This window comes from Brassica rapa, chromosome A05 (assembly GCF_000309985.2).
Source record: "Brassica rapa cultivar Chiifu-401-42 chromosome A05, CAAS_Brap_v3.01, whole genome shotgun sequence".
Classification (NCBI taxonomy): Eukaryota; Viridiplantae; Streptophyta; class Magnoliopsida; order Brassicales; family Brassicaceae; genus Brassica; species Brassica rapa.
Window position 1 is genome coordinate 10,931,034 of NC_024799.2, and position 26,692 is coordinate 10,957,725.

At 35.9% G+C, this 26,692-nt stretch overlaps 6 protein-coding genes and 1 long non-coding RNA gene across 12 annotated transcripts; 4 read left to right on the plus strand and 3 right to left on the minus strand.

Moving 5' to 3' along the window:
• The first annotated feature begins 1,447 nt into the window (after positions 1–1,447).
• Positions 1,448–3,253, plus strand: LOC103868525 (myrosinase-binding protein 2). 2 transcript variants are annotated; one of them, XM_009146617.3, is made up of 4 exons: positions 1,448–1,638; positions 1,869–2,074; positions 2,166–2,651; positions 2,761–3,253. In XM_009146617.3, exons 2-3 carry the CDS (start codon positions 1,889–1,891, stop codon positions 2,400–2,402), a joined length of 423 nt encoding a protein of 140 aa, XP_009144865.1. In that variant the 5' UTR covers positions 1,448–1,638; positions 1,869–1,888; the 3' UTR covers positions 2,403–2,651; positions 2,761–3,253. The 2 variants fall into 2 exon arrangements, with proteins under 2 accessions (XP_009144865.1, XP_009144866.1); XM_009146618.3 differs by lacking the exon at positions 1,448–1,638 and adding an exon at positions 1,662–1,737.
• On the minus strand, positions 3,021–11,406 carry LOC103868526. The gene is made up of 2 exons (XR_632932.3): positions 11,043–11,406; positions 3,021–5,644 (listed from the first exon to the last, which is right to left on the minus strand). It is a non-coding gene; the product is annotated as an uncharacterized LOC103868526 (long non-coding RNA).
• A 221-nt stretch (positions 11,407–11,627) lies between these two features.
• On the plus strand, positions 11,628–15,033 carry LOC103868527 (probable mitochondrial-processing peptidase subunit alpha-1, mitochondrial). The gene is made up of 13 exons (XM_009146619.3): positions 11,628–11,869; positions 12,126–12,374; positions 12,456–12,752; positions 12,842–13,009; positions 13,087–13,254; positions 13,356–13,433; positions 13,535–13,601; positions 13,723–13,820; positions 14,045–14,114; positions 14,201–14,271; positions 14,370–14,419; positions 14,525–14,637; positions 14,726–15,033. The coding sequence occupies exons 1-13, from the start codon at positions 11,711–11,713 to the stop codon at positions 14,770–14,772; spliced, it is 1,635 nt and encodes a 544-aa protein (XP_009144867.2). The 5' UTR covers positions 11,628–11,710; the 3' UTR covers positions 14,773–15,033.
• A 20-nt stretch (positions 15,034–15,053) lies between these two features.
• Positions 15,054–18,895, plus strand: LOC103868528 (pentatricopeptide repeat-containing protein At1g51965, mitochondrial). Of its 2 annotated transcripts, XR_004457945.1 has the most exons (3): positions 15,054–16,372; positions 16,996–18,316; positions 18,699–18,895. XR_004457945.1 is itself a non-coding variant. In XM_009146620.3 (2 exons), exons 1-2 carry the CDS (start codon positions 15,521–15,523, stop codon positions 18,196–18,198), a joined length of 2,055 nt encoding a protein of 684 aa, XP_009144868.1. In that variant the 5' UTR covers positions 15,054–15,520; the 3' UTR covers positions 18,199–18,547. The 2 variants fall into 2 exon arrangements, 1 of the variants encoding a protein (XP_009144868.1); XM_009146620.3 differs by lacking the exon at positions 18,699–18,895 and having other exon boundaries at positions 16,996–18,547.
• On the minus strand, positions 18,682–23,099 carry LOC103868530 (protein IQ-DOMAIN 14). Of its 4 annotated transcripts, XM_033290993.1 has the most exons (5): positions 22,754–23,099; positions 22,604–22,671; positions 19,634–22,515; positions 19,333–19,530; positions 18,682–19,238 (listed from the first exon to the last, which is right to left on the minus strand). In XM_033290993.1, the coding sequence occupies exons 3-5, from the start codon at positions 19,901–19,903 to the stop codon at positions 18,693–18,695; spliced, it is 1,014 nt and encodes a 337-aa protein (XP_033146884.1). In that variant the 5' UTR covers positions 19,904–22,515; positions 22,604–22,671; positions 22,754–23,099; the 3' UTR covers positions 18,682–18,692. The 4 variants fall into 4 exon arrangements, with proteins under 4 accessions (XP_033146884.1, XP_033146883.1, XP_033146882.1 ...); XM_033290992.1 differs by having other exon boundaries at positions 19,634–22,671; XM_033290991.1 differs by having other exon boundaries at positions 22,604–23,099.
• On the plus strand, positions 23,058–23,861 carry LOC103868629 (E3 ubiquitin-protein ligase ATL31; the record flags this gene model as incomplete). The annotated part of the gene is made up of 1 exon (XM_009146712.3): positions 23,058–23,861. A coding segment is annotated over one exon (372 nt), but the record flags the coding sequence as incomplete, so codon positions are not given.
• A 244-nt stretch (positions 23,862–24,105) lies between these two features.
• Positions 24,106–26,692, minus strand: LOC103868532. The gene is made up of 3 exons (XM_018659020.2): positions 26,074–26,692; positions 24,426–25,991; positions 24,106–24,353 (listed from the first exon to the last, which is right to left on the minus strand). The coding sequence occupies exons 1-2, from the start codon at positions 26,225–26,227 to the stop codon at positions 25,861–25,863; spliced, it is 285 nt and encodes a 94-aa protein (XP_018514536.1). The 5' UTR covers positions 26,228–26,692; the 3' UTR covers positions 24,106–24,353; positions 24,426–25,860.

Genomic DNA, 26,692 nt, shown 5'->3' on the forward strand with positions numbered 1-26,692 from the left:
GTAGTGATAAATGAAGGAAATCAATATGGAAAATATATGATTCATGTATTCAATGACGTGAATGAATATCAACTATGTTATATATATATGTATGTATATATTATTCACAATATGTTAGTTGACAAAATCTTAACTTTGCAATCATTTTTAACAAAGCTTTATGCCATGTCTGACACACCTAAAAATTTAACCAAAAGAAATTGAAAAACAAAATCTAAAATTATGATTTTAAATATATACATATATATTTTTAAATATAATTTAAAATAAAAAAATATTTTTTTCTATATTTTATGCTTAATTTAAGCAAATTTATATTAAATATTGGTCAAAATAGTAAAATATATAATGTTAATAAATTTTATTTTTAAAAATAATTTAAATTTTAATAACATGATACAGGAAAACACGTAGTTTAGTTGTATACAATAGGTTGAACTAAAATATAAATAGGTGCAACAATCTTTTGTAAGTAGATTTGTTAGGACTCCTTCTCTTTTAATAGTATTGATATTTTTATGTTTTTTTTAGACGTAATATAAAACGCGGTGTATTGTATAATTTTTATTCACTGCTTCAGTATCTGAGAATGGGTCTCCACCAAAAGTATTCACTGCTGCGGTTTATCTACGTACATGTTGACCGATTATATACCTTTTCCAAAAAAGAATCTTTACACATAGTCTATGATTATGATAACTTGACAAACATTTATTTTCTTGACCTAACTTAAGACTATTAGCAATTGACAGAGCCGTGCTTAGAGGCTTTTGAAAAAGGCATTCGTCTAGGGCCCCCAAATTTTGTAAAAATTTCAGGGCCCTAAATTTTGTAGAAATTTTAGGACTCCAAATTACAAAAAAAAAATAATTTTACATGGTAGTTAACATTCTCTTAGTTAGATTTTTATTTTTATTTGAATTTGAATTGGACTTCTGTTTAAAGTAACTAGGTTTGTGATCATTTTTGCTATATTTTAAATAAAACTATAAAGATTATACTCTAAAAATTATAAATATTTGATCACATTGGTCTTTTCTTTTTATGCTATGAGTTAGATTTATTTTATATATTTATGAGAATTTGATAAAGAAAAAATAATATTTTCAATATATAGTTTATTATAGTTAATTTAAATGCTAAGATTTACATTTTTGACAGCTACCAACATTTCAATCAAAAATTTATATCTTTGTATTTATATTACAAATTTATATTTTTTGTTCATGATTTAAAAATTTTATTTTATAAAATTTTGGTAAAGAAAATTTAGAAAACGTTTATGTAATAATTCAAAACTTTTGAGTGTTATATATATATATATATTATTAAAAATATATCATGTCAAATATATTTTTGAACTCGCCTCGGGCCTCCGAAAACCTTCGCACGGCACTGGCAATTGATAGTAGGTCATTAGCAGCGGGACCATATTAGTTTCTGCCTTTCTGGACGGTGGAAACTGAGAATGATAGCACTGACATTGTGGCCACAGATATAATTATTGTACGAACGTATATCTACACCAATTATTCTCTACGGCTGAGTAACCTTATCGCCAAAATGACAATAAATATCAAACATTTGCCACCCCCAAATTATTGCGATTCACTCTTCTCCTCATCATCTTCCAATCAGGTACACTCTCTCAAACCATTTTATGTCGAAAAAATATCAAACCATTTGCGACGCATTTTCTAGTTTTCTTGATTATTCTGTATATCCAATCAAAGAGATGTAGGGTTTTGATATAAAACAAATCATTTTGTGGCTATGTTTCCTAGATAATTTTTTTACCTTTTTTTTTTTCTTTCTATAACAAATAGGGTTTATTTGTCAAATAACCAAAAAGGGTGTTGTGTTTTCAGGAGATACCTGACGGATTTAAATGGCCAAGATGGAACCGCTAGGTGGTAACAAAGGAGAAGGATTCAACGATGTTGGTTATGAAGGTGTGAAGAAAATAACTGTGGGAGCTGAAGACGTAAACATAACTTATATCAAGATCGAATACGTAAAGAACGGAAAAGTCGAGATCCGTGAGCATGGAGCGGCTCATGGGAAACTGAAAGAGGTATAAAATAAATGTGTTGGTGACTTTTGTTAATTACTGATCAGTTCTTTCGTTACTAATTCATTTGTTCTAATGAAAAAATGAAATATAGTTTTCAGTGGATTATCCGAAAGATAGTATCACTGCCGTTGGTGGAACCTACAAGCATATTTACTCTTATGATACAACGCTTATCACATCGCTGTACTTCACAACCTCTAAAGGATTTACCTCGCCGTTATTCGGTGAGATGAAGGGAACAGAATTCGAGTTCAAAGGTGAACATGGAGAAAAGCTTATTGGATTTCATGGACGTAGTAGTAATGCTATTGATGCCATTGGAGCTTAATTTAGTACTGGCGACAACTCAAACAGTGGAAGCGGATCTAACAGTGAATTTAGTACTCAAAAACTTGATGCACAAGGTGGCAAGGGAGGAAATCAATGGGATGACGGAGGCGATCACGACGGAGTGACAAAGATACACGTTGCCGTTGGCCGAGGCATTGAGCAAATCAGGTTTGATTATCTCAAGAACAGACAAACAAATGAAGGACCTGCCCATGGTGTGAAGGGGGGCAGATCTTCCATTAGAACGGTGTGTATTATGTGTTTCTAATTTTTTCTTCTCAAAGAATGTTTCTATCAAAATATGTTATCATGAGATTACTGAAATTTTTCATGTGGGATTTCTCATGATTATGCAGTTTGAGATAAGTCGTCCCAACGAATATCTACTTTCTGTGAAGGGTTGGTCTGATTCAACCAACAAGATTGTGGGCATTAAATTCATAACCAACACAAATACTTCAGAGTGTTATGGATTTGAAAAAACTCCTGGAGAAGAAGGTACAGATATTTCACTTGAAGTAAAAGACAAGAAGATTGTCGGTTTTCATGGATTCGCTGACTCCCAAGTCAATTCTCTTGGTGCTTATTTCGCTCCAGTCGCCAGCTGAAAACTTTGTTGGGTTCATTTCTTGATTTCCCTATGAATAAGGCTACATCAGAGCCATACTTGTGGATATCCGGATGGGCTATGTCTTATGTTTTGTGTTTCAGTGCGATGTTTATGTTGTCACTTGTGGTTTTTTTTATAAAGGATGTCTATGTTTATTTTCATTTGGATCTGTTTTTATTTGAATCTTGTAACTAAATTTGATTTTCACTTGAAGTCTATTAGCCCTAATTTTTTTTTCACTTGAAGTCTACTACCTTTAATTTTTAAACAGGAACACAACTAAAAGAGCTAAACAAGAACTAAACAAGATACTTTACGTACCAGCGAGAGAAACGACCAGCAGAAGAAACAAAGCAAGCAATGTGTAACCAAAACCGTTTCAATTTTTTACACTTAGAAACACTTTCTCACTTTCTAATTATATTACAAGACACTTCACACTTGAGACACACTTTTTTCTTGTGAAAATGACTCATATAACCTCTTTCTTTCTTATGTATCACACTAATCTTTCTCCTCTTCTTATTCTACTTTATTGTTTTTCTCATTTCACTTTATGATTTCATTTACATTTATCTCAAATTCTAAAATATATTAAACAAAAATAATTGTTACAATAAATTATATATAAAATTATCTATCTTTTAAGATCCATTTTCATATATATATTATATATATATTAACAAATTTGAATGTGAATGTGGATGTGGATACCAGAGCGTGAATAATATAATTATAAATTAGTTGTGGACGTGAACATTTTTAACACGAAGGCCGTTGGTTGATACCTTTAAAAATTTTCTTTTGATGAGAGTTATCTACTATAAAACACATTAACATCATATGCCCACACATTAACATCGTTTGTCCACACATTAACATCGCCTGTCCACATATAATCACTCATCCACACATCACTCATCCATGTATACTCCGTCCATAAATCACGCATCCACGCATCACCCGTCCACAATTATCGTTTCTATTAAGGGTGATAAAATTGTCCACTATCTATCACTGGCCCACAATAAAGTGTGTCACATGTATGAAGTGTCTCTAGGTGTAAGAGAAAGTGAAAAAGTGTCTCTAAATCTATAGGTGAGCTGACTAGCTGAGCGATTAAAAAGCTTACATGTAAGTTTAAAAATTAAATATAATTCTTTACATGCAAGTTAGATCTTCGTTCAGAGCTGACTATCTGAGTGATTTTAGTAAAACTTAAAAAATGAAAAATGAAATCTATAGGTGATTTGGTAATGATATTTTCTAAAAATTTTAAAAGATAATATTTGTTTGTCTACACTTTTTTGCTTATGGGTCTCTTTACCAATTCATTTGTTTTTTTATCACACATGTTTTGTAACGATACGCTCATTACTAATAACTACTATCAAGAGGCTTGAAAAAAGAGTAGACGTGCAACCAAGAATCATACTCTAGAGGTCAATCGATGGCGGCGATAGTTTGGAGATCATTCAAAAAAAGCGAGCAGGAAAGTATGATGTTCGTGATGCAGCCAGAAAGCTGCTCTACGGTTAGTTTTATTTTGCCAAAACATTTAACTGTATCCATCTTTTGAGACATGACTCTAAAAAGGAGTTTTGGTGATTCTTTTCAGGATAGTACAGAAATAATCAAGAAAACCATAAACGACAATAAGGCAAAGAAAGTCGAGTTTGCTTCCAAGAAACAAAAGTCTCAAGCGAAAGGTATATTCTGCAGAAAGTGATGTTCGTTTTTCCTATGATTTTGTACTTGTTACAACAGCAAGTTTCTCTTACGTTGACCAAATTGTAAGTCAGCTAGAATCACTGCAACCTTGTATCTTACCAGTGTAACCAACACACGAACAACATTTTCGTCTCAACAAGAAGATCCAAATCATTCACGGCAGCCATCGTACTTCACAAGACTCCTAGAACTTGATGCATAAGAACATTACAAGTGAAAAAACTATTGAGAAGATTGATGATGAATTGATGATGAGCTTAAATCATTATGATAATTCACCAGAGAGAAAATAGATTGTAAACATCTAATATTGTTAGAAGAATACACTGAGAGATAGACATATTTTTTTCTTGAAAGCTAGAGACAGAGATTTGTTAACCTAGATTTTTTGAGAAGACAAGAAACTGAAGAATGCATGTAAAGATGGTTAGAACAACCTTATTATTGGTAGTCCTAACATTGGTCCTTAGTGTTTTTAGTGTAGGGCCCACTACTTTTTTGCTAGAAACTTTGCTCAAATGTCCCTAATTAAGTAACGGCCCAAGGATTGTCCAACACTGTTTGCAGACTCCACTGACACGTGGCGACCCGCAATTGGTTCTTATTTATTATTATTATTTTTTTGATAAGAAAAACAAAAAAATTTAAGGACCAAAAAATGTCCCAGCCGATAATCATGCTCTTAGAATAATAAATTTTCCCTGTTTATTAACGTGAGAGAGAGAAAAAAAATAAGAGGAGAAGACGATGAAGAAACTCAGAGAATAAACATGAATTTCAAACACAAGAGCACTATGATCGTCTTCTTCCACTCTTGCTATAATTTCTCTATCCATTTTCTGGAATCTTCTTTTACTATACTCTCGATCGCCATTACTCAGCCTCCTGCTTCACTATGTCTGCAATTGAGAAAAAATAGGGATGTTATTTGTAGACGTATTTTAATAGAATTTAAATCTAAACAGAATGATGATTTTAAATTTTATTTTAATATCTGGTGTTATTCAATGAATTATTTAAATTCAGTTTTTTTTAAATCTAGTGTTACTCAATTTTTAAAGTTTGTAAAATTCTTCGTATTTTCAATTGATTTCAAATCATCTCTCATGAAGTCGCATGAATAAATGAGTGAACTCAAAATCCAATGCCTACTGCATAGATTTTAGAATTCTTGAACTTTAAACAATTTAAAATTTAAAATTTGATGGATTGCAAATCACTGATCGATTAACACCACCTAAGACACTATTTTTCAGAATTTGTTATTGTTATTTATTTTAAAGGTATCTTCAAATAACATCTACAAAGACATTATTTCAAGAGGACTATTTTTAACCGGAAGTGAAAGCCAAGTCTCTTAAAATTTCTACAATAATTGTTTTTCCTAAATATTGTTTACACTTGAATAACAATGAATTTGATATAATTTTTATAAATTATTAATTAAATAACAGAAGATTGCAAGTGAGTTTAAGTGATTTTGCACAAATCCCAAATTGAATAACACTTGATTTGAAAAGAAATTTAAAATCACTGACTAAATAACATAGGGTATTAATGAAATCTCAAAATCTCTTAGAGCATGTTTATTGGTAAAACCCACTTAAGGGTCCTTAGTAAATTTTTAACTCTTAAAAGAGAGATAAGAAACATTGTTATGACTGGCGTAGTATTGTATCTGGTAGATCGTTAGCAAAGGACTAATCAAAAGGGTGGGATCAGGATCATCTATCTCAGTAGGGAATGATCCTTGGCTCTCATCCACTCGCCCGAGACTAGCAAATAAAAATCAACACAATCTTTACCCAGACCTTACAGTGGATTCTCTCATTGATGTAACATCTAGAACATGGAATTCACAGGCTATTCAGACTCTAGTGGACCCGCAAGATGCAAAAATTATTGAAAGTATTCCTTTAAGTCGAATTCAGACAGTAGATCGGGATGGATGGCATTTTACAAAAAGTCGAATATATACAGTTAAATTTAGATATCAAGTAGAGCGGGTGTATCCTGATAGTGGGCGAACATTACCAGAGTATGGTCCTTTGGTTTTGCCCTTGAAGGCGCATTGTTGGAAGATACGATGTCCATCCAAGACAGAATATTTTCTATGGCAACTGGTAACATGATGTATAGCGATGAAGAAAAATTTACGCTCACGAGGAATCCATGAGGACACAACTTACGTACAGTGTGGAGCACAAGAAGAGTTCATAAATCATGTGTTTTTTGAATGTCCACTAGAAATTCAGGTTTGGGCACTTTCACGAATTCCGTTGAATCCGAACTTTTTTCCCCTACAATTCCTATTTGCAAATATGGACCATTTATTTTGGAGGGTTACCCCGGAAATGGAAGATCATCAATTTGCATGGATCTTATGGTATATATAGAAAGGAAGAAACAATAAAATTTTCAGTAATCTGGATATTGATCCGTGTGAAACAGAAATAGAGTTGATACTCTGGGCTGAGGTACAAATTACAATAACACAGAGAACTGACCAAGCTCGGACTGCAACGGACGTGATAGTACCATCTATCCCAGGTAGATGGTGTTTCACGGATGGATCTTGGAAAGACGAGGAAATATTTTTGGGACAAGGGTGGTATAGTACGCTAGAAGGTTTTGATGGTCTAATGGGAATAAGAAATACAAGAGCGGGTCAATCACCTCTTCATTCAGAGATAGAAGCTTTTATTTGGGCTATGAAATGTATGAGGAATCTAAGACAGTTAAACGTCACATTTGCAACAGATTATTCTCAATTGGTGAAGATGGTTTCTAAATCTGAAGAGTGGCCAGTCTTTACAAGTTATTTGGAAGATATAAAGTTATTGAAGAGAATTTTCAACAGTTCATAGCTCATTCATATACCACAGACACAAAATTAAAGAACGGACAGTCTAGCACGCAATGCAAGAAATCAACCGTCTTTTGTTGTCCATATGGACGCGGAGCTACCAGTTTGGTTTACAGAGTCTATATGAATTTGTTTGTTGCTGACAAAAAAAAGAAACATTGTTAAGAGACACTTAATTTTAGTGGTTTAATGGTAGTTTCTTAATAAAGGTTCTTAACAAAAAAAATATTAAATTTATTTTTAAACATAAAATTTTAAACAAAGATTAAATTTATTTATTAAATAAAACACAGTCAAACATAACATCTTAAACATAGATTTTAAAATGAAAACATAAATACAAAGATTACTAAAATAAACGATAATAATTTCAAAAAGGCATTCAAGCTCAGTTGTTGTCTTCATCACGTCCAAATTTACGCCATATATGTTCAACCAAATCACCTTTCAGTTGTTGATGTGCTTGTCTATCACGAATTCTTGTTTGAACACCCATCTGATTGGCGATACTTGTAGGGATATATGTCGAATAGGTGAGATCGATATGTGAACTTCCGCTGTCATCTCCTTGTTGGAAATCCGAAATATCATATTGAGTGTATTCATCTTGTTCGTCTTCTACTATCATATTATGGAGTATGATACATGCTCTCATAATCTTCCCAATCTAGACTTTACCCCAAGAAAGTGAGTTTTAATAATGGCAAATCGAGCTTGCAAGACTCTAAAAGCACGCTCCACATCTTTTCGGAAAGCTTCTTGATGTTAAAAAAATAAAACTGCTTTCGGCCCTTGTGGAATCGGAATATATTGGATAAAAGTTGCTCATTTCGGATAAATACCATCGGTGAGATAGTAAGCCAAATTATACTCTCTTCCGTTGACCGAGAAATTCATTTGCAGAGCTTGACCATTTATTATGTCATGAAAAACAGGTGAGCGATCAAAAGCATTAATATCATTTAAGGTACCCGGAGGTCCGAAAACGCATGCCATATCCAGAGATCATACGAAGCAACCGCCTCTAAAACGATTGTGGGTTTTCTCGAACAACGAGAATATTGCCCTTTCCAAGCGGTGGAACAATTCTTCCACTTCCAATGCATACAATCGATGCTCCTATCATCCCGGGAATTCCACAAAGCTCTCCAATATGAAGTAGACGTTGAAGATCAGCCAGTGTTGGTCTTCTTACGCACTCATCGCCGAACAAATTTATGATTGCTTCCACAAAATTTTCCACACATAACTGAGCAGTGGTTGCACCGAACCTGAGGTATTCGTCGACCGCATCAAGTACAAAACCATATGCCAACACACGGATAGCTGTTGTACACTTTTGAAGTGTAGAGAGACCAAGCCTTCCGATACCGTCCTTCTTTTGACAAAAGAACTGAACTATTGGAGAGGCGATCAACAATATGCATGAACAATGGCTTGTTCATTCTAAATTGTCGTCAGAATAGATTTTCGGTATATGTTGGAGTGTCACTGAAATAATCATTCCATAACCGGAGATGGCCTTTTTCACGATTTCTTTCGATAAAAATTCTTTTTTTCTTTGTCTTCCTTTCATCTTCTTGATCACCATAAACATTGCACAAATTCTCAAAAGTTTGATTGAAAGTTTGATCAAAATATTGATCGAAAGTTTCATCAATATTACCCTCGAAAGTGTTGTGAGAAGATGATGCCATGACAGGTTTGTTTGAGATTCTTGTGTCAGATTATATATTTTTTCACATTTAGAAAGAGAATGTAGAGTTGTGTGAATTGTTGTGGGAAAGAAAATAATAGAGAAAGAGAATGGAGAGTTGTGTGAATTGTTGTGGAGAGACGTATGAATTGTTGCGAGAAAGAGAATAATAGAGAAAGAGAATGGAGAAAAGTGTGAAATGTTGTGAGATAGAGAAAGTACATTAAACACAGAAACAAAGAAACTTAAACAGTTAGACTTATACTTATATAAATTAGCTAGACAGAAAGTCATTAAATAGCTTCTGCTTGAGTGCTTCTTCATAGTCAACAAGAGGTTCTTTTTCGCAATCAGACTGTCAAGAAGATTCATCTTCGACAACCTTTCCTTCATTGTCAAATCTTGTTGTTTAATAGACCACATACTTTCAAACTCATTCAGTGCATTCTCCTCTGCCAATGTCTTCTTACCGCGAGCCTTTGCGGCCTTAACACCCGGCGGACGCTTGTTCTCAGTAGCTTGAGAGCTTGACGAAGCAGCACCGTCATCACACTTCATCTTCTTAGAGGTCCCATCGTTTTTAGCAGTAGCAAGGTCGCACCACTTCTGGTCGTCCCAGAGCTCCTTCCAAACGTGTTCCAGTGTGAATTTCTTTTTATGGTTATTGTAGGAAATTTGATGAGCTAGTTTCAGAACGTCATTATCGTTTTGACCGCTACTCTTCTCTCTGCTTGCATCTTCAAAGGCTCAACAAAACTGGCAAACAAGATCATTGATCTTGTACCATCGTTGCTTGCAATGACTAGGCTCTCTCTGCTCGCAGCCAGCAACTGGAGGTCTTGCCGCAAAGTACGCTGCTACTCTTGTCCAGAAAGCGCCTGATTTTTGCTCGTTGTTGACGACTGGATTTTTGCTCGTGTTTAACCACGAGCTGATGAGGAGAATATCATTCGTTGGCGTCCACTTCCGTCGTTCTCTATGCTCCATAGCAGTCTCTCCACCATCTTCGGTTCCTAGCGTGCTTTGAAACAAAGGTTGTGATGAAGATAGTGAAGCACTATCTTCATAGTTACCGAACGAAATGCTTTGTTGACTATGAAGTAGTTCAACACATTTTTAACTCTGGGTAGATGGATAAGAATCCATATCCGAAGTAAGCTCAAGGAAGAGAGAAAAAAAGAAGAAAGTGGGAAGAGAATCACACGGTTTGAACAAGGAAGAGATAAAGAAAAGAAGTGAGGTGAGAAAGTAGGAAGAGAAGAGACACGATTTATGTAAGGAAGGGAAGGATCAATGCATTGATCACAACCACCCATAACCGAGTAGACATATATCTAAAAGCATTCATCACACAACCCCCTTCTACACAAAACACCAAATCAATTTATTACCTAAACCTACCATTATCTCACACAAACCACTTAAACATCTATTTAATACCTAACCTAACACAAAACTACAATTCAATTCTATCCAGACATGAGTAAAAATCAACAACAATCATACCATATTTCACAAACCACCAACCAATATATTTATCATGATTAATCCTATTTAACATAGCAAAGAAAAAGGTTTAATCCAATTCAAAATTCATTTCAAACAACCATTAAAATCAAAAACAATCGCATCATAACTCACAAACCAACAACAAATTTAAGCAATGGTTTATCTAATTCAACAGAGCCAAGAGAAAGTTTAATCCAATTCAAATGATCAAAGAGAAAGGTTTTACCTTTATGAACAAGAAGTGTGGGGTTTTGTCTGACAAAGAGAAAGGTTTATCCTCGATCGCGCCTCTTTCTCAATCACTCGCAAGACACAAAAACAGAAAAAAAATATCAAAACAAATCAGAGGACTGGACTTCTTAAGATTCACGATGAAAGAGCTCAATCAAAGACATGCATAATTGAAATATTCAAACATTAAAACATATGAACTCATCTTTACCTTTCGAGTCACTGTTTTCCTTCGTTTCCGAGAGCCTCCACGAGAGAGATCTCGCTGTTATCCTTCGTCTAGAAGAGCAACCGATAGAGGGGACGCCGTTTTACTTCGTCGACAAGAACCACATAGAGAGACGCCGATTCGTTGAGAAGAGCCACCGACCGGGAGAAATATCGCTATTTTCGTTGCCAAGGAGACGAGAGAAGGAAGAGAGAAAGAAGGAAAAGAGAGAAAAAGACGAAACCGTGAGACACCACCTTTCTTCTCTCCAATGCTTTTGTGACACGTAATCATTAAGAACCGTGTCTTTGCCTGCTTAATTAAGTGAAGGGTCTTACCTTAATGACCGTTTTGTTCTTTTTTTTTAAAAATGATAAAATCAAAATTAAGCTAAGATAAACGTGCTCTTAAAATTCTTATTCTGATATAGTCGGCTCCGTGAACTAATTCATCTGATGGGCCAACCCCATATAAACATTTGGGCCTATGATAAGCAATACGTAAGCAGCAAAACTCTCTCACCTTCTCAATTCATCTCTTCCGTTCCCTTCCGATTTAGGGTTTCCACAGTCGCCATGTATCGCACGGCAGCTTCACGAGCCAGGGCTCTCAAGGTTTGTTACCTAAGCCTTTCATCGTTTCACGATTGATCTCGTTTTGTATGCTTCTGGAACCTTCGCGTAGTGAATAGATTCGTCCTGATTCGGATTATTCTTATTCCGATTGAATTACCCGCGACGATGGGACTGTTATTACTGCTTAGGCTTACGAGTGATCGAGTCTTTGTTTCGCAGTTTCTGAAGTCAAATCTAACTAGAAATGGATTTGCCTCTATCGTTTCAAATGGATCGTATTCTTGTTTTGTGATAGGGATCTCTTAGCCGGAGTTTGAGACCGGCGCGTTATGCAAGTTCAAGTGCCGTTGCGACTAGTTCTTCTTCTTCTTCTCCAGGTTTCTTCAGCTGGTTGACTGGTGGATCATCTTCTTCGCTTAATTCATTGGACATGCCACTACAGGGTGTGTCTCTTCCTCCACCACTTGCTGACCTTGTTGAGCCAAGCAAACTTAAGATCACTACTCTCCCAAATGGTCTCAAAATCGCCTCAGAGATGTCTCCCGTAAGTAAATCTTATGTTTACTCTCTGAAGATAGAATCTTTTAAAATGAACTGAAACAAAGTTATTATCTTGGTGTGTTAGAATCCGGCAGCTTCCATTGGTTTGTATGTTGATTGTGGCTCTATCTACGAAGCTCCTTATTTCCATGGAGCAACGCATTTGCTTGAGAGGATGGCTTTCAAGAGCACGAGAAACAGGAGCCATCTACGTCTCGTGAGGGAGATTGAGGCTATTGGAGGCAACACCTCCGCATCTGCGTCTCGGGAGCAGATGAGTTACACTATTGATGCTCTTAAGACCTATGTCCCTGAAATGGTTGAAGTTCTTATTGACAGTGTGAGGAACCCTGCTTTCTTGGATTGGGAAGTCAACGAAGAGGTGATTCTCTTTTTTTTCTCTTTTGTTGTTATTTTAGTAACTCCTGTGAAATTATTTATGTGACGTATTGTCTTGTGGTTATTTGGCAGCTACGTAAGATGAAGCTAGAGATAGCGGAACTTGCAAATAACCCTATGGGCCTTCTCATGGAGGCCGTTCACTCTGCTGGTTATTCCGGTGCATTGGCGAATCCTCTCTACGCACCTGAGTCTGCTTTGGACAGATTGAATGGGGAACTCTTGGAGGAGTTTATGGCTGTAAGACCGCATCAGCTTTTGAGAATCTATGTGATTAATGTCCTTATTTGCTTCCTCATTTGATATGGGAATTTCAGGAGAATTTCACTGCTGCACGTATGGTGCTGGCGGCAAGTGGAGTTGAACACGAGGAACTTTTAAAAGTTGTTGAGCCATTGACTTCTGACCTTCCTAATGTAACGCGCCAGGCGGAACCAAAATCTCAGTATACTGGTGGAGATTTCCGCCAACATACTGGTGGAGAGGTAATCATGACAGATTTGCTTTCATTGAACAAGTGTGTTTGAGATGAAAGTGTATTTATGTCACAATACTACGTAAGCTTATTCTGTTCTGTCATCTTCAGGCTACGCACTTTGCTCTCGCCTTTGAGGTTCCTGGCTGGAATAACGAGAAAGAAGCAGTCATCGCCACTGTTCTCCAGGTTTCTAACTTGAATATTTAATGTTTGCTTGTGTTAAAAATATTTACTTGTTTTAATCAAATTCTATTGACTGAATATAATTTAATTCGAATTGCTATTAGATGCTTATGGGAGGAGGTGGCTCGTTCTCTGCTGGAGGCCCTGGAAAAGGAATGCACTCATGGCTGTGTAAGTCAATTCTTGTGTTTATATCGCTTTCTTGAGCTTTCTGTTTTCACGTTTGTTGAACTAGTTCATTAGTTCTCAAGCGATCAGTAATAGTGATAAAAATTCCTATGTCTGTTTACAGATCTCCGTATTCTTAACGAATACCAGCAAGTGCAGTCATGCACTGCTTTCAGTAGCATCTTTAACAACACCGGGTTGTTTGGAATCTATGGTTGCTCGGTTAGTTTCAGCAATCCTGATCTATGCTCTTCCTTATAAATCAACTATCCACTTAATCTCATTGATTATAGTTGTAATTTGTGTGGGTATTAATACCTTCAACTTTAAGGAATATCGATTTTGTGGGGATATTAGGCTATGTCTTGTTTGTGTGACTTGACGACTTCTTTGCTTCATATGTGTTCTAGTACATGTTGTGATACGATTTACATCCATGAGTGCAGAGTCCCGAGTTCGCTGCAAAAGCAATTGAATTAGCAGCTAAAGAAATGAAAGATGTTGCCGGAGGAAAAGGTTTGCAGTTTGTTTCTTCTGTTTTCTCCTATTATAATCTTAACAAGTCGAAGCCGTTGTTTACATCTGTTTATTTGTTTGGACAGTTAATCAGAAGCATCTTGATCGCGCCAAGGCAGCCACAAAATCTGCAGTTCTGATGAATTTGGAATCACGGGTATTCTCACTACGATCAAACCGTTTTGCTTGAAAAGCATGTTTGTTCGATTCGAACCGATTTGATTTTACTAACGAGTTAATGTATGTCCTATGCAGATGATTGCAGCAGAAGACATTGGCAGGCAGATTCTTACATACGGAGAGAGGTACACGCAAATGTCTTTTAGAAAAGAAAAAAATTAAAGACAGCGTAGTATTCTTCTTGCGCATACCCGTGTGTTTATAAATGAATAAATAAATAAATATTGCAGGAAACCAGTTGAGCAATTCCTGAAGACAGTTGATGGACTAACCTTGAAGGACATTACAGACTTCACCAGCAAGATTATCTCAAAGCCTTTGACAATGGGTTCCTTCGGAGATGGTAAACAAGTTTTAACTTTTTTCTTACTAGTTTTATATACGTTTTTAATGTCAAAAAAATCAAGATTTTGTGTTCTTTCTTTTGGCAGTGTTGTCTGTTCCTAGCTACGACACCATAAGCAGCAAGTTTTCTTGAAGCAGCAAACAAGTTGCGAGAAAATCAACATTACTTTGGGACATGTAAAATAAAGAAGGATGTTTGGGAAAAGAAGAGTGACCATTTAAAATTTCTATTTCTTACGAAATGGATTTTGTTTCCATCTACAGTTGAAATGGCTGGCATTTTTCCTGTCCGTCTCTCCAACTTTCAAGAATTATTTGTATTCCAATAATTATTTTTTCACAACTTCATGCAGTTATGCTACTTACTGTATGTCATTTTTCACAATTTGTTTTACTTGGTTGAACATGAAACAGATATCTTTTGGACTAGCTCGTGTGTAATTTGACAAAGGAGTAGCCAACGGTAACGACGAAAATTTGTTTATGGAACTGCAGTTATCGACCGTCGAATGATGATCTGCAACTCTATGACTACATTTAATAGGGCACAACTCTAACCCTCATCTCTAAAGGAAGAATCAAATGCTGAAAAGTGAAAACACTTTTCTTTTCTGTTCTTGTCTCGATTTTCAAGTTTATTGTTCGTTTTATCAAACTTGTAATATGTCATTTTAAAAATATCTAGTGGAAGGATCACACTTAGAAGCGTTTCAGTTTTTAATTCAGCTATATACAACATAGATGGATTTGTTTGATAAACTTCAAGACATGATCTGGTAGAGACACTCGTAAGCTACACAGCGTACACTGATGTGGTCGATTAAGGAGAGATTAATAATCATCACAAATGTTAATAAGTGGACCGTAGCAATTATAGGCCCATGTATCCCAACTTAGGCCCATTAAAAATAAAAACGGTCATCTACATCGAGGCTTCCTACTCAAGAGAACTCGTTCCCTTCTCCGCCGCAAAGATGAGGCTTCTTCGCCGCCGTTTCTTTATCTTCACCGACGGAATTTCCGGAGCCAACCGGCGAAGATACGCCACCAAGTATGTCGCCAAGGTCACTTCATCATCTCCCTCCGGCCGATCTCTCTCCGCCGAAGTTTCTCTTCCTAATCCCCTCCCCTCCGACGTACGCGGCTACGCTCTCCCTCGGCGTCACCTCATCTGCCGAGCAACCAATCTCCTTCTCCGCCACGGAACCTCTTCCGATCCCTTCTCCGACCTCTCCGATTACCTCTCTTCCCTCTCACTCTCCCTAACTCCCGACGAAGCTTCAGAGATTCTCAAATCCCTAAACTGCCCTCGCCTGGCCGTCGATTTCTTCCACTTCGTCCCCTCCGTGTGCCCTAGCTCTCACCACGACCCGTTCCTCTACAACCGCATCATCTTAATCCTCTCCAAGTCTAATCTCCCCGACAGATTCGATCGCGTCCGTTCGATTCTCGATCAGATGGTGAAGTCTAACGTACGTGGCAACATCTCCACCGTTAATATCTTAATAGGTTTCTTGGGGAACACGGAAGATTTAGAAATGTGCTTAGGGTTGGTGAAGAAATGGGAGTTAAAGATGAACTCTTTCACTTACAAGTGTCTGCTTCAAGCTTACTTAAGGTCTCGTGATTCTTCGAAAGCTTTCCATGTGTACTGCGAGATTAGAAGAGGAGGGCATAAGCTCGACGTCTTCGCTTACAATATGTTGCTTGATGCTTTAGCTAAAGATGATAAGGTACTTACTTCATAATTTCCTTCACACAAACTAAAAGTTGAGTTTCATCTAGGCATAGGCATAGGCATTCAGTTCCGTTGAATTTTTAGGGTTTTTGGATCTTTCGTTTATAGATAGATATAGGAACTGTTTGGGTTTCTATAAAATTCGGTTTGGTTATGGTAAAAATATTGGAACTGGCTAGTAACATGGAAATGTTCGAGATTGAATTGGTTTCAGTTTGTTGGGTAATTTCCGATAATTGGAAGGAAAATATTGGTAATTCTTCGATGTTTTTAGGTAAAATATTGGGTAATTCAGGATGTTCAAATTTTATTATTGGTTAATTTCATATAATTTGGATATAAGTATTTAGATAATTCGGGTTTTTGAACAATTTTTGGTTTATGAATTATATTTTAGATATAATTATTTTGAACTAAATATAACTAATATTTTTAGGATATGAATTGTATTTTGGGTACCCATTCGATTTTTGGTTCTGTTTTGGTTAAGAGAAATATGAACTATTTGCTTTTTTTTTGTGAGTTTGGTCCGGTTTTGTTTTCGGGTTTGGGATAGACAGAATGTGCAGGCCTAGTTTCATGTATAGAGAAAGATGAAAATGTACATTCTTTGCTCAGATTGATCAGGCATGCCAAGTTTTCGAAGACATGAAGAGAAAGCATTGTAGAGGAGATGAGTATTCCTACACGATTATGATCAGGACAATGGGAAGGATTGGGAAGTACAATAAAGCTGTTGATCTATTCAATGAGATGATAACTGAAGGGCTTACTCTTAACGTGGTTGGTTACAATACTCTTATGCAAGTTCTCGCAAAAGGAAAGATGGTTGATAAGGCTATTCAGGTTTTCTCCAAGATGGTTGAAACGGGTTGTCGTCCCAACGAGTATACGTACAGTCTGGTTTTGAATCTTTTGGTAGCTGAAGGTCAGCTTGTGAAGTTAGATGGGATTGTGGAGATGTCCAAGAGGTATATGACTCAGGGGATATATTCTTATTTGGTTAGAACGCTGAGTAAACTAGGGCATGTGAGTGAGGCTCACCGGCTGTTCTGTGATATGTGGAGCTTCCCTGTAAAAGGAGAGAGGGATAGTTACATGTCGATGCTTGAGAGTTTGTGCGGTGCGGGTAAAACAGTTGAAGCTATAGAGATGTTGAGCAAGATTCATGTGAAAGGTGTGGTTACGGATACCATGATGTACAACACTGTGTTCTCTGCCCTTGGGAAGCAAAAGCAAGTATCTCATATTCATGATCTCTTTGAGAAAATGAAAAAACATGGTCCTTGTCCAGACATATTCACATACAACATACTCATCTCGAGTTTCGGTCGTGTAGGAGAAGTTGATGAGGCTATCAAAATCTTCGAGGAGCTTGAGAGTAGTGACTGTAAACCGGACATTGTTTCTTACAACTCTTTGATAAATTGTTTGGGGAAGAACGGTGATGTCGATGAAGCTCACGTGAGGTTCAAGGAGATGCAGGAGAAAGGATTGAACCCTGATGTGGTCACATACAGCACTCTGATGGAATGCTTTGGGAAGTCGGAGAGAGTCGAAATGGCGTATAGATTGTTCGAAGAGATGCTTGTTAAAGGGTGTCAGCCCAACATTGTGACGTACAACATTTTGCTTGATTGTCTAGAGAAGAGTGGAAGAACCGCGGAAGCAGTTGATATGTACACAAGGATGAAACAGCAAGGACTCACACCTGATTCCATTACTTACAGTGTTCTTGAACGGTTGCAATCTGGCTCTCATGGAAAGTCGCGGATTCGTAGGAAGAATCCGATAACTGGTTGGGTGGTCAGTCCTTTGTAGTCACGTGAAGTAGTGAAACAAGGTTTTGAGAATGACACTTGGCTGGGGAATGAAAACTCCAGATTTTATTGAGGCTTTTTCAGTGAACTCTGTACAAACACCGTATTGTGATGATCAGGTTAGAGTACCTGAAGCTCCAGATGTTTGAAGGGTTTGTTTATTGCATCACATAGTTCTTTAATGTATTGGTTCCTTATTGTTTGCTCCTTGTTGAATTAGTAGAGCTGGAAGATCAGAATAAGATTATGTACCTAGATTGATCAAGAATGTGTTACATAGTCTTATAGAGAGATTATAGTATCCAAAACCTCGACTATAAATTATTTATTATCAAATTTTATTTTATCCATTTGCAGTTTTGCTTTGTTCTTTTTAATTTTCAAGATTGCAGAAGGGTACAAGAAAATAATTAGTTTGTGATTTAATTATTGAAAATTATAACCCTAAATTTGCATCAGGCAACACTGAAAATTCATTTCTTAATTTTTTTTTTTTTACAGAATCATGTAGCTAGAACAAGAATAGCGTTGTTGCTGCAAACTCTCGCCGCCGCTAACGCGATTCTTGGAGGCTATAACCTCATCTAGCGACAACCGGTTCCTCTCAGAAAGCCGATGAGGTGCGCTATGCGAACGTTGCTTCGCCTTAAACGACTGTGTATTCTCCATGTAGCCAGGACCAGGAGTGTTCATTCCATAGCCAGACTGAGCATTTCCACAAACCCTTTTACTAGGACACTGCATTACATAGTAGCGATTATTATTAGCCGTGTGATGGTGAGATGAAGAGGTTAGTCTCGGTGTCGTCGCAAACTTCGATGAAGATGACAATCTTGGCGTGCTTTGCGCAGTCCCAAACTTCCACTTCTCCTTTGGTAAGTTCAACTCCAAATCACTCCCTCGGTAAACAAAACCGTCTTCATATTCAGACATTGGGACAAGATTGTGCGTTTGCCTAGGTTTAGGTCTCCTCTTAAACATGTCATGGACCTCCACAATCTTTTGATGTCTCTCTTCACGTGCCACTTCATCGAACTTATCCTATCAATTATAAGAATCAGACAAAACACTTCTAAAGTCTTGGTTTTGGCTTAAAGAACAAGAAGTCAATAGAAGTGGTAAGTTGGTTCTTTACAAAGGAGTGTCGTGGTTGAAACATGTGGCTGTACTCTTTCTTGTGGCGGCGATCGCGTTTAGAACGCACAGCCGTTTGGACTCTAATCAAAGCTTGTATGCTATGCAGCATCGTAGCCGCGCGTTTCCTTACCAAGTATCCTCTCACTAAAGCTTGCAGCTTCACTATACCTTTCAAAGCTCGTAATGCTTTCCTCGCCTTACCATTAAAACAAAATTTCATATAAACAATTATTTCTAATCAAAGATTCGAACGTTAATAAATCTTTGGAAATAAACGTTTTGAAGATGTGGAAATTTACCAAAGAGCCCCTAAAGACCTTTTGGATTTTCACAGCGGCCCAACGTTCCTCCCACGTGATGATATCTCCCGCTCTTCCTTCACCGGTCAGTCTAACCATTTCCGCAGCTGCTTTAGCCCCAGAAACCACTGCTTCTGCGGCTGTAGCTGCTGCGGTTGCAACAGCAATCGCGTTCTTGTCTTGTTCCTTTTCTTTATCGGAACCATCGCCGGAAACGAGTCTCTTCTTTGTGCTAAACAATCCTTTAAACCATCTCACTGCTCCGCCCATCTCGATGTGATAGAACCTAAAACAACTTTATTTCTTGTAACCTGTGATGTGATGATTTAGAAAGATTTTCTAAGAATGAGATAACTTCGCGAACACCCAAAACGAACGTTTTGTATGGAGAGAAGAAAACAAAATTTCATCGTATTGATTTAAAAATATATATACTCTTAAAGCTTTTATTTTAATCTTTTTGTAACTTACAGCATGTCTCTGATGATAGTTATTTCCTCACAAGTATACAAAGCATCCCACTATAGAATATTGACATGAACATAGCTAAAAGAACAGTTAAAAAAAAAAAAAACATAGCTAAAAGAACTTTACATATAAAAAAATGGTTAGAAGCTGTAAAATAATACTTTTTCTTACTCATGTAAACCTGTAATTTGAAATATACTTACATAAATTATAAAGTAAAAATTCAAATTTATAAAAAAAATTAGGAGAATATTTATGCTCATTTTTCACAGCCTGTAGAATTTGAGTAGTGAATAAATAACGGATGGCCTCAAACTATTGTTTTGCAGAAAAGGAAGGTTAAAGAAAAGGATCTGACACAGCCTCGTGAAAATATAAAAGTGAATTACAAGACAAAAGAAAATGATGTCATGGAGAGACAAAACAAATTCTTTGTAATCATTTTCATATTCGAGAAACTAACAAGTTCTTATTTGTCTTCCGTTATGAAAATCATATACGGATCGAGGAACGCATTATGAAATCAAACGCAATGGGGAAATGATATGCAAGCAAAGAATAAAACATAAATATCAACTTTTACTAGCGATTTAATAAGTACAAAGTAGAACTCACCTTCAAAGGATATAGTAGGTTCTTTGCCTCCAACAAAATTGCTCAGACAATAAAAAATTGTTCTGGCCTTTATGTAATGGAGCAACAAGCTAAAGTCATCACATTTATTCTAATTCCAGTAATTAAGTATTTCCTTCTTTAACTCCGATTTTTTTAAAAAAAATTAAAAGTGCTAGTTAAGATAGTAATATATTTTCCTTCTTTATGGTTAAACACAGTTAATGCCACTGATTGATCGGTTTAAATAGGGTAATGGACCGTTTTGTACTTTTAAAATTATTCAGTAGTCAATCACATTCAGTTTTTTTCACTATAAATTCAATAATTAATTACATAAATTCACAGTATAGAAAAAACAGTCTACATTCAGATAAATATCTATTAAAATTAAAATGTATTGAAATAAATTTATTATTTCCTAATTATCTATGACTGGACCAGTTGCACTAAGAGAAGCCTTTCACCAGCTTGTCTCATTGGGAAATTACAACTGAGCTCAATTTCTGGTAGCGTATGGTCCAATTAGTGATTGTAGGTGATACTAGATGCCTCAGTTTGTAAGTGTGGTTGAAACCTTAGTGGTGTTAATCATGTTCTCCCATGGTGGTTAAATGAAAAGTTGATTATGAGTTAAAAAAGAAAAGAAAAAAAAGCCTTTCATCTCATTTTCCTCAGAATTTTGACGTCTTCTTGACGATTGGTCATTGGACATATTGTAGAATTTGAAGTATTTCGTTAGAATAAAACTTATTTTTTGCGTACCAAAAAATATAATTTTTTTTCTTCTAAAAAACACGCATGGTGCTAGCACTGAAGTCTTCATTTCTATAGAATTCGGTTTTACTTATTCTTAATATGCAAATGAATGAGTTAAGATGGCTTAATCTTAATCAGAATACACTAATCTTTTGTTCCTAAAACGTTGAGGAAAACATAATAAGCCATCATATCAATGTAGTATACTTGACCAGACATTAGAATGAACATATTTTGGAGCAAAAAGAAAAAGTAGGCAGTGAGTGTCGCCTATTGCTGCTTTGAATAGTTTGGCAAGTCTCTCAACGAAAAAGACTCTTCACTGCATTCAATCTGTCTAGTTTTATACATAGAAATTGCCCTTTATTTTGTATCTCTACACTCCAAGAAATGATAGAAATACAGAAGTAATAGTATTTGAGATCAACATGCATGCATGCAAGTATGCAACAAACCGATCTTAAAATCTTTATTACTCTCATCAAACATTCTCGTTGGCCAAAACAAATATGTTAAGATGAGAAAAGAAACTGGTTAAAGAAATCTCTCCTTACAACTCATTTAAAGAAAAGCTGTTATATATTTAAAAACCTTTCACTGCAGAGTTAATAAAAGCTACAGAGCTTTTGCCTATTGCAGAGAAGAAAGATTGTTTCGTTTCTTCTTTTCAAAAAAGACGCTATGCAGAAGTAGAGAGGTTCAATATTTAATAAAATTGTAGTTTTAAATGTGTTCATTAAGTGTGACTAATCATGATGCAAAGCTTTTAACAGAAGAGACTATAACGACTAAAAGAATCTGTAACATACTCAAGAACCTAAATCATCTTTTTCATTGTCTGAACTTGATTGATAACTCATTTAGTATGAAATTCTCAAAATTCAAAAGATGTACATCAGACTTGAATTATAATTATAAACTTTCCAAAGACTAAAACTCATCAGAGTTGAAAAGGCAAAAGCAAAACATAGTAACATCTCTACTTTAAGCTGTAAAAGTTTTTTTTCTTCAGCTCCTCATCTTCTCTTGCTTACCATTTCCATCTGCAAAATTCAAATATTTTCTTTTATAATCTCACATAAAGAGTCATAAGACAAGAAGAATGTTTTCAATTCGGAATATCAAACTTACATGTTAAGGCTGAAGAGATCTCAGAGGTTTTAATCACACGAAGCCTCTTTACCGAAGATACAAACATACTGACAATTTAAAAGGCAAAAAAAAAAATCAATTTCTTTGATATCAAAAGTCACAAAGAAACAAACTTTTAAAGATTCTTACTGCCATGGGATATCTCCCGCAAGCATCTTGTCTCCTTCAATGTCCTCATAAGTAAGAGTATATTCTCCATTCCCATCCAATAATCCAGTGTTGGTTTCTCTTCTTCTCCAAATAATCCAGGGATTACATATTTGAAGAAGTTTTATTTAATTTTATGATAAGTCCAAAATACACAAGGAATATGAAAATATAAAATTTATCCTAACAGGAAGTTTGATATTAAATTCTAAACACTTTTACATCTAAAAATAAAACCATTGTGATATTTCTTCTGATAGAAACAAACGAAAACGTAGCGTGAAAAATTGAAACTGTTGATCAAATTTTCTTACAGTTCAGCATCGGCATGATCATAATTATACTCGTTTCTTCATGTGGCGGCGATAGTACTAGTCCCACAGGATTACCTGCCGAGACAATCGACCAAACTCAGCAGTCTCAACAAGACATTGAAACTGGACAGAGGAAAGTCCTAGTGTTCAAAGAAATCGAACAAGAAGAAGAAGGAGGCGGTAAACAATTTTGTTCAATTTGTTTGGAAGAGTACGAGGATGATCATGAGATTATGCGTTTAAACAAATGTGGACATATTTTTCATCATTTTTGCATGGACTCTTGGCTTGCACGTCACCGGAGCTGTCCAAATTGTCTTCGTTCTGTTGATCTGAATTCTTGAGTTTTTTGGTCTTCATATTATAATCATTTTAGTAATTTACTAGGTAATATTATAAGTTTTGTGACTCATTGAATCGTGACAAAAAAAAAGTTTTGAAGAGTAGATTGTCAATATTTTATACTAATCAAAGTTTTGGTCAAAGGTTTCACAATCGAACTCAAGTTGACTTTGAAGCTATGTTTGTTTTATTAGGACATAAATACTCTTTTATTATTGGTCTACTTTCCACCGGTTCAAGCTTTTTTCCTTGTGCAATACTTTTATGGATATTGAGACTTGAGAGTGGTGATCGAATGCAATACTTTTACATCCGCAACAACTTCAAGCTTAGATAGATTGATGGGATGCCACCACCATTGATGCTTTGCTTTATTATATGCGTTTTTAATGACCGTGTGTGGTGGATGAGAAGTCACAGGCCCCTCGAAGGGATAACATATAACGTTGTTTTGTTTCCTAATCAGAGGATATATCATATGATAAACAAAAGGTACATATTCCAAACAGACCCTAATATTTTGATGGCTTATTCACATGTAAATATAAATATATAGATATCAAACACATCGAAAGCTATTAGATGAAACCAAACTCCACATTTACGGGTCATTAGTGCATCGACATGGGCAGCAAGCACCTGCTGGAGCCGGTGCACAAACCAGTGGCGGAGGGAGAATTTTGTTTTAAGGGGGTCAAATTGATGATACATATATTTTACAAGGGTCATTAAGCTAAACTCATCATATGTTTCCACAAGACATACATGCAAAACAAAAAATCTTCAAAATTCACAGGGTCAATTGACCCAAATGATTATATGCTGCCTCCGCCAGTGTGCACAACACGCACAAGCAGGACAGAAGCGAATTGGTGGCGGTGGTGGTACTCGTTGTGCTCCCAGCAGGAGAAGCATACGCCCTTCAACTGTAAGGAAACAAAAGATTCACCTTACAGAAAACCACGAAGGAATTTTAGTTTTTAAAAATATATGCTTACCATCTAGATGCGCTCGAGCTGCCTGACATGGAAGGATTGGAGACAGGACCAAAGCAAGTACAAGAACAGAGAGGAGGATGACTGAGCTTGATCGCTCGGCTGCCATTGAAAACGTTCTGCTAAAAAATGATTAGAAACTTACGAAAATGATTTCTGATTGCAGTTTGAAACCATTGTAGGTGATGCTTATATAGGCCAAGAACAAATAATTGGAGCAAAGTTGGTCAAGAAGTCTAGCAATAAAATAATATAGAGAGTAAACAAGTATATATGACTATTGACTAAGTAAGCAACCGAAAATTCACACTATCGAGAATGAATGAATGACGGCTCAATGTATATGATGAGGAGACTTTAGATCTCTTGTTAATACGCAAATCTGAAGAAGTTTATAATTTTTTTGATCATTCAATCTGTTTGAGACTGCTGGTAGTGCTCATTCTTTTCTTCCCAGAATTTTTGTCTATGACTATGAAATTGTACTGGTAGGATTTGATTCTTTAAAGTCTACCAGAACATTTTGTAAGTGGCTAGTCTTGGTGGTTTCAATTTAACAAAGTTTTTTAAATGTTCAAATGTCTCCTTGATTATTATTTACTATTTTTTCGCAGATAATGTATTTAAGATATTGATTAATAGTTTTCGTTAAAAGTTGAAATCAAACTCCATAAAACAGTTGACTTTGTTTATTTTTGACGTCGATAAAATTGAAACTAGATTTTGTAAGGATACTGAATCAACATGGCCAATATTACCAAAACGAATTTGATCCAGTTGGTTGTGGTTATGTCCTCCACTCTCTCTCTTTGTTACCTCTTACCCTTTATTATCTCATGACTCTTATCAAAAAGCGAGGTAATAATAATAATTACCTTTTTCTTTTTCAAAAAACAAACATAGCCCATATTATTTATGTTTCAAAGTTAGTATGTCTTTGGAAACTAAGATTAAGCGTTCATGTAAGTGTGGACATGTTTTTCATCGTTTCTGTATATATTCTTGATTTACACATGATCGGAGCGAGATGTCCAAATTGTTGTGGTTCAGTTGATTTGATGTAGATTTTGATCTTTAAATTAATTGACAGATTTTGTTTATCTACTAAATGAATACTTGGGTTGGGCTTGTATTTTGTCATTACAAGTGAAACTTTTTGTCATTACAAATAAATAGTTGTGTTACGAATAGTAAGAGTTATGTTAGTAGTATAGTACTAATGAAGACTTGCGTCTCTTATTCCTTGTGAATCTTTTGAATGAACACTCTAAAGTCACAGCCGTAAACATAGAGAAACTCAATTATCAACCAACAAAAGAAAGAGCTGATATTAAAATTAGAGTGTTATTATTTTATTAGGACATGGAAGCAGAAACATGGACTACAAAGGACTTTATTTATGATTCATCATTAGTCGGGCTTTATTGTTTTATGTTTTTCATGGAGATTGAGAGTGGTGATGAGTCTGAGTGACGATAGGAGATGCACAACATCTGCAGCACCTTCCTATTGGCGCTGGCTCGCAACACACACAAGCCGGGCAAATCGGTCGCCTGGGGCCGATGGGAACTGAAAACACACATACTTCATCAAACTAATACATTGGAATTATTAATGATTGTCTATATAGATAGTTTGACAAGTTCAGTACCTCTGGGGGTCGAAGGAACACGAGCAGCGTTGCTTTGTGATAGGGGAAGAAGAAGTAGCAGAGAGAAGACAATGATCTTCACTAAGATGGACTTTTCACTGTGAAACGCCATTGATGCTCTGCTATTGTTATGGATTATGATATGAGAGCACATATGGTATTGATATACATTATAAAGAAAAAGTATTTATATGCGTTTTCCGAGGACGACTTTTCCACTGTCCAATTTAGGATTCAAAGTCTCTTTGTGTGCTGAATGAGAAGTCAAATGTCCTTAAATTACTAGGCTGACCCACATGTAAGGTAAGGCCAAACTCTAAGGGCAGGATTATCAGGGGGAGAGGGGGCCACAAAAAAACAAAAACCGGTTGAAGAATAGCCATAACAAAAACCGCTATTCGATGGTTTCTTGCACTGTTCGCAGGTCCCACTAATACATGGCAGCTTTTAATTTTTTTCATTCAAACAAAAAAAATAAAATAAATTAAAAAAAAGAAATAAGAAACCCACATTTGGATTTTACCTAAGCATGGGCATTCGGGGTCCCAATCGGGTTTCGGTTTTATCCATTCGGGTTTCGGTTTTTCAGGTTTATCAAAATCAACCCCATTCGGGTTAT

Coding starts and splice junctions, on each gene's coding strand:
- LOC103868525 (XM_009146617.3), top strand. CDS start 1,889: ATGGCCAAGATGGAACCGCTAGGTGGTAACAAAGGAGAAGGATTCAAC. Junction 2,075..2,165: donor CTCATGGGAAACTGAAAGAG/GTATAAAATAAA, acceptor AATGAAATATAG/TTTTCAGTGGATTATCCGAA.
- LOC103868530 (XM_033290993.1), bottom strand. CDS start 19,903: ATGGGCGGAGCAGTGAGATGGTTTAAAGGATTGTTTAGCACAAAGAAG. Junction 19,531..19,633: donor AGGTCTTTAGGGGCTCTTTG/GTAAATTTCCAC, acceptor TTTAATGGTAAG/GCGAGGAAAGCATTACGAGC. Junction 19,239..19,332: donor TTCAACCACGACACTCCTTT/GTAAAGAACCAA, acceptor TATAATTGATAG/GATAAGTTCGATGAAGTGGC.
- LOC103868532 (XM_018659020.2), bottom strand. CDS start 26,227: ATGTGCTCTCATATCATAATCCATAACAATAGCAGAGCATCAATGGCG. Junction 25,992..26,073: donor TGTTCCTTCGACCCCCAGAG/GTACTGAACTTG, acceptor GTGTGTTTTCAG/TTCCCATCGGCCCCAGGCGA.
- LOC103868527 (XM_009146619.3), top strand. CDS start 11,711: ATGGGCCAACCCCATATAAACATTTGGGCCTATGATAAGCAATACGTA. Junction 13,821..14,044: donor TTGGAATCTATGGTTGCTCG/GTTAGTTTCAGC, acceptor CCATGAGTGCAG/AGTCCCGAGTTCGCTGCAAA. Junction 14,420..14,524: donor ATTCTTACATACGGAGAGAG/GTACACGCAAAT, acceptor TAAATATTGCAG/GAAACCAGTTGAGCAATTCC.
- LOC103868528 (XM_009146620.3), top strand. CDS start 15,521: ATGTATCCCAACTTAGGCCCATTAAAAATAAAAACGGTCATCTACATC. Junction 16,373..16,995: donor CTTTAGCTAAAGATGATAAG/GTACTTACTTCA, acceptor TTCTTTGCTCAG/ATTGATCAGGCATGCCAAGT.